General features: G+C 42.1%; 1 protein-coding gene across 1 annotated transcript; it reads left to right on the top strand.

Moving 5' to 3' along the window:
* The first annotated feature begins 9,580 nt into the window (after window positions 1-9,580).
* Window positions 9,581-12,377, top strand: S100P (S100 calcium binding protein P). The gene is made up of 2 exons (XM_026054846.1): window positions 9,581-9,718; window positions 12,228-12,377. Exons 1-2 carry the CDS (start codon window positions 9,581-9,583, stop codon window positions 12,375-12,377), a joined length of 288 nt encoding a protein of 95 aa, XP_025910631.1.
* The last annotated feature ends 592 nt before the right edge of the window (window positions 12,378-12,969 follow it).

Genomic DNA, 12,969 nt, shown 5'->3' with positions numbered 1-12,969 from the left:
AACAAAGCCCATATGCCTCGTAACAAAACTTGAAGAGAAGCTGGGGCCTCTGATGTTAGCCGTTTTGGGGGTTCTTCCCTCTTGAACGGGCTGCTGTAAAGTGGTTCCAACAGTTTAATTTGAGGTTTGAAATCCCCTTTTAAGCACAGGCTAAAACACACTGGTTTAAGAACAAGACTGCCACAAACTGTTCTAAAGCCTTGTATGTATTCTACCACGCTTTTAAAGTCTCTTCGGTGTGCTTTGCTTAGTCTTAGTCTTACAAATGAGGCTTTCCTTTTCTGTCACTCTCACAAACCCTGGTCTGGAGAGCTGTATTTCTCAGTCTGTTATATTCAACTTGAGACTGTGGCCCTGAACTCCCTCCATCTCTTCCTGTTCCATTGCTCAATGATCCGGTAGAGTCGCAGCTTAACTAACCTACCCAGCACTTTGGCAAGCCAGCCACAGTGCGTAGGTACTGTTCATTTCAGTCTCACTTGAACCACACTTACTTTCCCAACCCTGGGATAGGGTTCCTTCGTCTCATGCTACTTGTAGAAGAGTTTGGAGCAGGTAGTCCTGTATCCATAATGTCAGGGATCCTTGGTAGGGGGTGGGATGATAAGTAGCCTCAACCACTATATTGACAAAATAGTTGTGTTTGTGTGCGATAGTATGACTAATATCCTTGTGCCTGATACAGTGTTTTCAGAACAGCAGTGACGTCAACTGAGTTAACTAAAATTTGTTTGAAAACTGATTTTATCTAAAGTGGTGTCTCTGTATTGCTAACACACAACTACTACAAAATTGAATCAGTCTCATTTATGCCAGTATTCTCACGAACACAACTGCTATAGGCGAGGCTTAACTGACTTAAGGATGTCTGCACATAGTTAAAGAACTCACTCAGTTTAAAAACACACCTTCATTAAGCAGGTGCAACTGTGGATCTAGGTTAGGCCTATACAGAAAGCTTGGTCTATGCAAGAAAGCTTTTGTTTGAACTGTAATTTTTGCCAAGTTCTTGGGAAATAAAAGTTGAAATCAATAATTTGTCTAAGCTAAAATGTTTTTGCTTTCTTCTGTATTAAAGACTATGATCTGAAGATAGATAGATCATCTGGAATAGATCCAAATTAAAAGAAAAATACTGCTTTGAAGTGAACCATCCAAGCAGAAACTGAAATGTGTAGTGGGGTCCACACGGTCCATGTTTCCACTGGCCTAAAGAGGTTGTGGTGTTCTTTCTGTATTCTGCATTGATGAACTGGGCCATGAAACCTAAAGGCGTTCTTCTGTACTGAATCTATTCCACTGTCAGATTCCAAACCAGTGCAGATTGCCGCGTCCTTTATAAACAACTGCAGAAACAAACCAAAGAGTACAGTCTAATGGAGGATCAGAATTTATTTTTACCATCTGCCTTGCATGTTTTTGATAGTTACGAGGAAAGCTGTAAAGATTTTTTTTTTCATGTGTAGACTTGTATCAATATTCCTTTAACAGGAAACATCACATACAGCTGAAAAAAGCACAGAAATCAATTTCACCACAGCTGAACAGGAGAAAAGGCAGGTGATAAAGTATAAATGTTTCTTATTTTCTACATAATATAACCTACGATGAGAGGAAAGATTTTGCTAAACCACTGCATTCTAATAAAAAGGCTTTGGCTAAGTCGCCCCAGTCTGGCAGTGTGTGCTGGTGGACTTTGGCAGATGGGATGGGGCAACAGTTATTGCCTTGGCCTTTCTCCAGAGCAGAGCCAGTTGGTGGGACTTAGCAAAGTCTGTAAGTGACATTAAACTGAGCACAATATTCATAGCTGAAGAAGGTGTTACCTGAATGGGAGCCGAGATCCTTTTATTGTGCGCCTGATTGGCCTGGTGGGGTTGCATGCCTTGGACACGGGCAGCCAAGCAGACTGGGGCTAGGAGGATAAAGAGGGGTTTTGCCCCTCGGTAGTGGCAAAGTTTGTTCTTTTTACAGTCCTCAAACACCTCAGCAAGGCGGGTTTGCCCAAACATTATCCTGGGCTACGAGCAGCGTCAGAGGAAGTGTGAGTCCTTTTGTCACGGCACCTCCCGCCAGCGAGCCTGGCTGGGCAGGGGGCAGTAGCATCACGTACCACCAGAGCTGCTCGTACCAAAGTTACGTCAGCATTTTGTCTCGGTGAGGGTCCAGCCCCATATAGGTAGAGGAGCATGGGAAGGGTAAGGGGGCATCAGAAGTGGAGTAAGTGGAGCACCTGTGTTTAGCATGGTTTGCAGAGTAAAGAAATGCAAGGGTTAAACATATAAGCTAAGCAGTGTAAGACTTCAAAACAAGAACAAGGAATTGGGTCTGTGGTGTCTATCTGCTCTGAAATGCTCCATGGTCTGTTGCCTGTTTACACCCTGACTCTTGCCTTAAACCTGAGTTATGGGCAGTCTGAGCCAGGAGTGCTGTATCTGTATGTTGCTTAGGACAAGAGCATCGTGGTCCATGGTTAGCGCTTCGAATACTGCTATGAAAATAAATTATGAAAGCCAGTAGTACATATTGCTCCCTTTTTTTACTTGATAGCCTTTTAATTCTGGAAAGAGAAAAACCGTAAACATGTCTAGGGAGTACCGCAGGCAAAGGTCAGGTAGGAGTGTTACAGACACTTCAAAAATACCACTGGGCTGGTGGGCTTGCTCAGGCAGAAGACCATCTTCTTTCTCAGTTCAGCAGCTGTACCACATTAAATACAACATGCTCTTGTGTATTTTCTTTTTAAACACAGACTAACCTTGGCCTAAAAACTCAAAGTGGAAATTAAAGAGGTACTGTTACTGAGCAAGAAAGGAAATGGAAAAAGTAGCTGCTGTTTCATTTGAGCTCTGGAGGGACAAATAAGCTGGTAGCCTCTGAATAGATAGAATAGCAACTGGTTTCTTATCTTGCCTTCAAACTCGCAGTGTGGTGACAAAGCCATGAGAACAGCGAGCTGTGGGCTGGACGCCACGCGTGAGGACATTACGTGGACAGAGGCCTTTTCTGAGAGACCGTAACCGCCGCTGGTTTTCTTCTGACGTCAGTTGTTGTTACCAGCCTTGCCCCAGTGTAACTGGGAGCAGTGAGTTCATCACTGGTGATTTCTGCTCTGAAAGCACTTCAACATTTTTAAGCAGAGTTGGCATGTTGTATTTTGATAACGTGTTTCATCTCTGCTGTTATTGAGCTGGAAGTTAACCTCACAGTTATTGTTCGAGATCACTCCGAAGCCCTCTGGCGCTGAGCAGTCCCAGCTTCAAGGGTGCGTCACTGTCGACCTTCATTTTCACTTGACTTGAGGGGGTGTTGGCTTCTCAGCACCCTCTTTGTGCCAGTGAGAGTCAGGGCAGGGAGAGGATCAGGATTGGGAAGGCCACGGGGATGGGGCCCTTCCCAGGGCTCTGTCACGGCGAGGCATTTCCATGTCCAGGTTTGGGAGGGAAGGAGGGAAAAGGAGGGCAGAGAAATCCCCCCGGACAGTGGCGGATGCACGGCACCTCCCCGGGGAGGTACGGCTGTGGCAGCAGGGAGCGACGTGGGGAGACCGTGGTACCCGGGACCAGGGGATGGAGCAGAACACGGGCTACAGCAGGCGGTTGGAAACAAGTTGTCCTTGCAACACCCCCTTCGGCTGACGCAGCTGAGGAGCGCAAGCCTGCTTAGAGCTGCCTGCGCAAGCAGAAGTGAGTCCTTGAAACCCAACGTGGAGCTTTGAAATAAATCCAGCCTGTCGCACAAGGCCGTTGCTGAGTCTGAAGCGCTTTTGAGCTTGTAGCATGTTAAACAGAGACGCCAGATGTGTTTTAATAGAAGATGGCTCATACAGACTGAGACTATACAAGACTATATTTGTTTTAATACAGAAATATTTGTCCATGAATGGAAAATGAATGTAAAATGAATGTGAAGGGACCCCTGTGAGGGTTTTAACTGTGGTGGAGATTCTGTGATGGGAGTGAAAAGGAAGTTCATCTCATATATGGATAGACCTGATCTAGGCCAAATTCTAAACTCACTAATTGATCCTGAATACCAAAAAAAAAATCATAAGCTTGTTTGTAACTAAATATTTTACTAACTAACTGACTTTTACTTTTTTACCTTTAATTATCATTTTTCAAACATTAAGACATTAATACTCTACAAGTAACACAGATGCATAAAGTGCATTTCAGTGGTGTGTTCTGTTTCATTTCTGTGCTTCTTACAGCATTATCGATTGAAAATAGATTTCAAGGGAAGGCATGTAAAATAAGTTGTGCTTACATCTTACAAAACCAGAATTTAAGCCCTTGGTAAAAAGCCTGAATAAAATGTATATGGGCATCCCCTCTGCATTCAATAACTGTCGCACCAACAGCTGCTCTGTTACATACCTCAGAACCCCCAGGAGGTGGTGTCCAGGTAGATTTAAACACACTTAAAAGATGATAGATTTTAGCCAAAACAACGCAACCCCTGTGTTTATTTCCATGGCCACATTTCCTCAACACACTCAAGCATCCTCTGGTTTCAGATCAGTGTCCCGTCCTGGTTGGGATCCCCCTCCTCATTCCTCCAACTCAAGGACTTTCACAGTTCTCTGCAGGTAGATTTTTATTTCCCTTTCTGTTGATGGTCTTTGCTTTTTCTGATAAGCAAAACCTGAAGTTAAGCTCATGGCTACAAAAACATGCTTCATTTCCCATTTGCTACCCAACCTTTCGATATTTCTGAGCCAGATGTACTCGTTTGCCACCCCGTTAACAATGACAGACTGATACCAGTGTTTGCCTACTGCAAAAGTCCTGGTGGTTCTTATCAGGTGCTCTACGCCCTGGGATTATCTCTGGAAACTAAAAACAACTCGCTCTCTGAAGTGTATGTTCCTGGGAATTTCCTCTCGATCAAACTGCAACATAAATCTCCTTCCACTGTATATGGAAACAACCTCGCTTTACATAAAGTTATGTAATAGCAGTTCAGCTTCTCATTTCTTCATAAATTAATATTTTAAAATGCAACAAAAATATTTCTGCGATAAAATGTGAAGGTTTCCTCTTGATGTGGTGCCTGCACCTGTGTGTACACAAACAGGAGGTGACTTTCTCTTTGAGATTCCTTCCCCCTGAGAAAATGATTTTGTACAATAAAGGGAAAATAATATTTAGTTCAAGAAAGCCAAACAGGGCCAAAATATTCCTCCTTGCATATGAAAGTCTCTTGAAAGCTCTTCTGCAATCAGCTCACATCATTCTTGCATCTCTTCCCCTCTCACACTGACAGAGAGGAACTGTCCGTAGCTTTCAGTCCACTTGAAAGATTACAAAACAACTGTACTCTACTGCAGCTCGTGTCATTTATTTTTTTGGTTTTCTGTCTGACCATGTCATGGAGCAACTTTTTATTATGCTGAGCACACTTCAGCATGGCCCCTTATCTGAGCAGGGTTTTAGAAGCATTTATGTAGTGCAAATTTGGATCAGCCTACCTGTATGAGACTGGTTAAGGAACCGTAAGTCTTAAAAAAACATGACTGAAGTACTTTGGTAGCCAACATTCAGTCACTTCAGGGGGTGACCTCTCCTTCTGCCATTACAGCAAAAAACAAGAGTAGTCTTGGAAGCCTTAATGTTAAAGGAGTAGAGAACAGCATCCAGGAATCATTCAATCAAAGACTGAAAACTTGATAAAAGTAGTTATACTGTAAATATCAATATATTGGCTGTAATATATTCATCGATTTTATAGTCTCATATAGCTATGTTCAGTGCATTAATAAATATGTTTAAGTAGACTCACTATGTAATGGTAAATTATGTTTCCCGTGGTACAGCTTTGGCAGACAACAGTGTTAGTACTCCAACTCTGAARTCAGAAATTCACCCATCCTGTTGATCTGGGTCTTCTTAATTTCACCCATCTCTAAACTTCATTTGAACAGTATGCGAGTTTATTACTAGGATTTATGAAACACATTTTAAGGCTCTTTTAAGATATAAATGATATCAAAACAATGAAGACATACATATATTTGAGGAACTGTCAAAAGAATTAACAGAACTGATAAAGTGTGTCACTGAATATCACAACGTGCTTATAAGAACGCTTCCAGTTTATACGTCATCATTGCCTTGTTTATTTAAATCCTTCTAGCTGTGTTTTGCAAAACAAGTCGTATCACTTAACCACTAGATGTAAATAAATTTACCACAAACTGTGAAAAAGATATGACCTTTAAAAACTGTTAACCAGACTTAAAGGACGTTTTCAGAATCAATGCAAAGGAAAACCTTGTCCTTTACTAAAGAGAGTATTTTGATACTCTAAATTCAACAAAAAATCCAGGACACTGGAAAAACTGGGGGTTTTGATAGTTTTGTCTGTGTGGAACATGCATTGCTTATTCATGCTTCGGAAGTTATCCTCATGCTAAGATGAAAGTAAAGTGCTTTTAGTACTGCTGCTGAGGTACAGCTTAAGAAAATGGAGGAATTCAAAACTGTAAATTGTGTTTTGTTCCTCTTCTTACATTCCTAACAGATTTGTGGGAATTGTCAAAAAGTCATTCTCGTGTAAATTCCTTCAACTTTTGGAATAAGCTTTAAGTGATGATAAGCTCTAATAGAAGTCTAACATTTTGGCTATCCAAATGTTGATTGTGACATAAATGGCTCTATAGAGTAAAGGTGATAAATGTATTTATTCAGGCCTTTCCAAAACAGTAGCTGCTGCAAAGAGCGTAGAATAAAATTCATTCTCTGAGAGAAAATCAGCACAAGGTCACACAAATCTCATGCAAGCCTGAACATCTGGCCAAGTGCCAAAGAATTTAAGTATCTGAACTGTTTCTGAAAATCACATATGTGACTCCACATTCGTGTCACATAAATAATTTAAACTTTTGGCTCAAGTTAGGAACATCCAGACCCAATTCTGTATAAACCCTCGGTAAATACTCATCCAAGCTGAAAGAAGCAAGTAATGGATATTATGTGCATTAAAATAGGAATTAAAAAAATGTTAAGTGAACTTAAACAAACCCACAGAAGACAGTTTATCTTACTGGGGAGCTGGGTTGGCATCAAAATACTGCTTGCTCCCTTGCCCTCTGCATGTGCCTCCTATGTGTACTCTGCTTTGTTTTTGTGAACAGCTATAGTAGTCTGCTCTGTGCCTTGTGCACAGAGCTTTATTTTTTAGTTAAATCAAAACAAAAAAAAAAATACGTGTGAACTGAAAAGTTTGAGCAGCACTGATGTGTGTATGCACACACTGAATGCAAATCTGCCACATTAAGAAAAACATGCAGTGCTGCCATGGTGACCTTTTGGTTTCTAGAAATTCAAGTCCTAAGGTTTATTTTATGTTTTAGCACTTTTGGCACTACTTTCTCAAAACTTGTGTGTCACCTTCATTTGCACAGAAAACTGGGTCAAGAATGAGGACACCGTTGCTGCGCCGTTACGTGGCATAGGTGTGGACACCACGACAAATCCTGGTGCCTGAAGCTAATGATATCCCCGCTCTGCCTTTTCAGGCTGCTGTTTTCTCTCCCAGCTACTAACACAAATATATACGACTGAAGGCTGTGAGAATGCGTGAAGTGGTTGTCTTATTTTGTTCAGTTTTCTTCTAGAAGGAGGAAAGGATTCTTCTTTAATGGCCATGTTTAATATTCATGTTATGGATATGTGTCAGATCAGACAAGAGCAAAGAAACGTTCCTGGCACTTGGAGCAACAGCTACTGGCATTTCATGTTTGTGTCAACCCCAGAGGAGGTCCATTTCTGACAGGAGCCCCTTGCTTGCTCTCCTCTTGTTCCTTCTGACTATACACTGCTGTTTTCAACATGCACTTAATATGAAAACTTCTAAGTTACTAAAAATCCTTACCCACTTAATGCAAATGAAATGGTATAATGAGGTTAAAGTCATGGGACTAAACAGTTCTTATGAACTGTTTAAATAAAGCATACAGCTTGAGATATTCAAATGATTTTCTGGGAGACACAAAATCAGTTACTGGGGAATGTAAGAAAGAAAATCACGGGTTTGGGGTTACAAAAAGCTATGCATTTGTGATGTGTGTCTTGCTCGGAGGCTTTGTAGATGTCACGGAACAGACTTTTACTGGTGAACAGGTAGCTATAGATGTCTGTGAGGAAGGAGTTTAATTTTTTAGATTTTTCTCAATTAAAAACAAGTCTTTGCTAACTTTTCTCTCACATGACAAAAGTAGAACCTTACCTTCAGGCATATAGAGGTATGGCCAAAGACATCCCAACTGCAGTTTAATTTTGATAATCCATAGTCAGGGTCTTCTACAGAGAACACGTCTTCTTGGGGTCCATCAGCTTCTTATTCATGCATAATACCCTAGTTTTGCTAGGTTCCCCCAAATCATTCCCTCAGAGTGTGGCCACTCTGCAGACTTGAGTGTAGACCCAACTCTCCTTAAATGAGCTTCTCCAGGTCTAGTGTAAGCACTTGAAGTTGCATGGTGGCTGAGTTACCCTGCTATTTCGTGAGAAATTTTAACGTGTGCAAAACTCAGTGTAGCTGTAGCTAAATCAGCTTCCATCACCTGAGCTAACACCTTCCACATAACGCTCAGCTRCCAACGCAGGCACACAACAGAGCTCCCTGAGGAGCAATGTCCGGTTTGCTTGATGTTTTAATGTGGGGGACCACTGTTTTCAAGTGAACCTCAAGGTTGATCAGAAGCCACAGAGGACCACAGAACTTCAGAGTGACCTTTTGTTTTCAGTACAGTCACTTTTATTACAAGCTTCAGTGCTGCATGGGATCAATAACAAGTTATTTCATCACAGATCAAGATGACTCTTGATATTGGCCCAGTGCTCAGGGGCAGATTTGTCGGTTCAGATATCCTCATCTGAGCAAGTCGCTCTAGGCTCCCTTTATCCTCACGGCAGAGGGGTTGGTTTATCAGACCTGTTTTGGACATCCATGTTGGAGTGAGCTGAACTTGAAGTGTCTCAGCTTTTCTCCCCGTCCCCAGCGCAAGCCCAAGGCACTAACCCAGCCATCTGCATGGCAGATTTCTATTTTTGATCAGGTGAATCCCACTCCCAGTGTCTGTTTTGTGGCCCATCCAGTCTGAGATAAGTTCCCCCTCAGTGCAGAGAGGGAGTCCATGTCTGTTCTCAGCTCAGAAAAGGTCTCAGAGCCCCTAGTTATGTTAGTGAGGGAGAAATGAGATGCTCCTGTTCCTCCTTAGCAGGCTAGTGCATACTCTTCTGGAGTCAGGCTACCTATTTGACTTTCGTTTGTTAGTCATGCTGTGTATCTTGAAGGAGAGGCTGGTTTCTACCGGTGAGCAACTGGCTGTGCCAGCCACACCAAACTGATAAAGCTTGGATTTTGAATAGCTATCATTACAAAGGCATGTAGTGCAATGTGACAAAGAGTGGTGCTCAGATATGGATATTTGCTAGCTGATAACTGTCCCTCTCGTGTGTGACCATTGGATGCAACAGTTGCATAAAGCACCTCTGAATAAGGCCAGTCTCCATTCCCCAAAAGAGGCCGGAGGCTATTCACGTGAAGGAGACGGCCAGACTCCAGCGGCAACATGTCCCACCTGGAAACCGCAATGGGAATGACCATTGCTGTCTTTGACAAGTACGCAAAGGCTCAAGGAAATACGCAGACCCTCACCAAAGCAGAACTAAAGACCCTCCTGGAAAAAGAGCTACCTAATTTCCTCTCGGTAAGATAACAGTTCAGCGTCATTTCTGTATGACAGCGAGAGCTATACGCAGACACAGCAGTTAGTACATTATAGAGGGAACTCCATCCCCAAATCCACAATGGTTTGCAGGAACTTTTAAGTACGTCATTCGAATAAGAAGAGGCTTTGAGCATACCCTGTAAAACTGATTGTAATATTCAGGGCCATTCCCAGTCTACCAAATTCATCACTCAAGTTATTCGGACAATGGCTTTGAAATAGATTATTTTTCATTTTCAGAATGCATCTACTGTTTATTCCTGGATTTATAATCTTAGATGATGTTGCAACTGCTGTGAAGGTGGTTATGTTGTCAGCAATTGAAGATCTTGACTGCAGATGGGGGAATCTCTCTAAATATTTATATACTTAGTCTCTCTAAGTATTTATATTACATGCTCAGTATGCACACCAAAATGATACATAAACAAGAAGAGCAGACTGTTTAGCAATTGTCTTTAATCATAAAAGAAAGATCTGAAAAACTATTTTATATATTAGATTTCTACATAATCATCATGTACATTTAAATAGTTTCAATATTTATACCTAAATTTCTCTAGATAGGTATTGAAACCTCTTAATATATTATAGTAAAAGATTTAGTTACCTGGGAGACAAAATGCCTTTCATTTTCAATTGTTTTTTATTTGCTTTCCTTCACTGTAAATCCAGAAAATGCTTTAAGAGAGTCCTGTTCTTTCTACACAGGAGTAATGTTTATCTAGCTGTAAAATTATTCTCCTTAATAGCAAAAGTCTAGGACCAAATGTTCCAAATGCAGATACCACTTTATGTATCCAGAATAACTGAATTTTCTAACTAAATTAGAGCACTACAGCAAAGGTAGTTCATACAATTTAGTATCTTTCCATGCAAGCACTGGAGCCCACTGTACGAAGTAGATGCCTTTTGAATTTATGACTCACAAATTGGATACAGATGCAATATTCAGAATAAGAATTTGGATGGCTCTGTGTGGTTATATAAAAATGTCTCTGAAAATATTTTAGAAAATAGATCAGCAATTGTGACTCAGAAGTGTCATGATATGTGTCCTGCTCCTGGTCATATTGTATTTATAGTACTTTCAATTAAAAACCAACCTCCCCTTCCCCCCTAAAAAAACAACTAATTATAAGGGCGCATGGAAATTCACAAGAAACTCTAGAAATTTTGGTCTTTTTTTAGACATTTGGTCTAAAAAAAGTCGGGGAGCCACTGCACTAGATGGCTACCAGATGGGATAACTTTCAAAGGTCATTTCTGAATACATTTACTGGTTGGGCACCGCTTTTTTCATTTCCACATAACTGATTTTATTGCTTCTACTTATTTCCTGAAATTGCTGGAAAATACTGGAATTTTCCAGGGAGATAATTAGCTAAATGTCCTTTTATGTTCTCATCTCTGCCTCCCTTGCCTCCCTTTCCCATTCTACATATTCTAGAGAACAAATAACACAAAATAACATTTTATGTTGGTAGTTAAAATAAATTTAAAAGAACAATGCCCTGTCTTGTAGGCCAATAACTACATGCAGAGAGTAACTGAGAATATAAGTCTGACTTCAGAAAAAAATTACCATTTTACCTGCTTTTACAGACATTTATATATATATATATTWTATATATATATATATWTWTTTTTTTTTCAAGAAGGTTCTGAGAAACAAGATCCTCTAAATTCTCATCTATATTTCTGGTCTTAGAAATAGTTATACCTGAAAAGGGCAAACTACTTGGAAAGAGCATTATGAGCTTCAATCAGAATCAGAATTTCCCAGTTCACAGTCAGGAGGAGAAATAAATCCATACATTGGACTAAATTATTGGAATAAGTTACAAAGCGTTTACACAAAATAATTCCCAGGTTACATTTCAGAAGCCATTCAGAAGCTAACAGTAGTTCATATAAGTGACTAAATGATCTAAAATAGGCACTTGCCAACTAAAAAGGAACAAAACCTTTCAGATACATTCATCAATCAAATCTAGGCAATTGGTCCAATTTTTAGTGATTTTAAAGATACATTTTTTTTTTTTTCTTAAGCATGAAATCACAGAACACTGCAATTTAGTTAATTAGATGGTGATGAAGCAGAGCCTTCAGATTTCAGTTAAGGTAGTCATTACTTTTAAATCCCTGGAATATTTCCAAAAGTTTATTTAATTCCTTGCTACTGTAATGGCTTTGGGGTTTTTCAAAGCTTCAGCAAGACTCACCGAGCAGCTGTTTCCCGTATTCCACGGGCCTCTAGCGCCGCCCGCTGCCCATCATTAAAAGCGCGTTTTCCGCAGCCGGTGGGGTTGACCGGGCCGCCCGCGCGGTGCCCGCTGGGCGCTTTGCGCGGTGCCCGGCGAGGGCAGGAAAGCGGCCGGCAGCGCGGCGAGACGCGGAGCGGCCCCGGCCCCGGCCGCGACCGGGGCCCCGTCCCGTCCCCTCCCGTCCCGCCGCCGCTCCCGCAGCCGCTGCTTTTCTTGCGCAGGCGGGGAAGGGCCAGGACGCCCTGGACAGGATCTTCAAGGACCTGGATGAAAACGGCGACTCCCAGGTGGACTTCAAGGAATTCGTCACCTTTGTGGCCGCCCTGACCTGCTGCTGCCATAAATACTTCGGGCACAAAGGGGCCAAGTAGGGCGCTGCGGGCTCGCCGGCTTCCCCCGCTCCTGGCGCCCCACCAGCTCGCGTGGGTTAGTCTCTCTTGGGGCTGCGGGGAGAGCTCTCCTTGCGACTTGCTGTGCTCCTAACCCGGCTTGCCCGGCTCGTGTAGATTTATTTCCTGAGCAAGATCAGGCCTTCATACCCCTCTAACAGCTCCGCTAAGGAGCTGGTGGTGTGGGTGGGGCTGAGCACTATAACCTCTTGGTTTAAAATAAATTAAAAGCAGTGCACCCCCAAATGGCGTCACATAAAACTTTCTGTGTAAGGCAAGCCTAACGACAGCAATCCTTGCTGCTTTACCCAGAGAAGCAGGATAGTTTTCTTTCAGTGGGGGGACAGGCACAGGTGCTGCGGCTGTGGCCATGCTGTGGGAGCTAGGTGGCAATAATTTGCATTTTGAAGCTCTTCCCAGGTGAGAAGCCCAGTGCAAACTGCAAACCAACCTCAGCTGCTTTGGCTGCAGCGCTCCTCTCTTTGGTGCTACTTCCAGTTTATGCCAAGAGCCAGGTGAATCCCGAATCCCACAAGGCATGTGGACGCGCCATGCATGGGGAGTCACTACACCT

This window comes from Apteryx rowi, unplaced genomic scaffold (assembly GCF_003343035.1).
Source record: "Apteryx rowi isolate R43461 unplaced genomic scaffold, aptRow1 scaffold_97, whole genome shotgun sequence".
Lineage (NCBI taxonomy): Eukaryota > Metazoa > Chordata > Aves > Apterygiformes > Apterygidae > Apteryx > Apteryx rowi.
The sequence above is the reverse complement of the archived record's forward strand: the minus strand, read 5'-3'. Positions and strand labels throughout refer to the sequence as shown.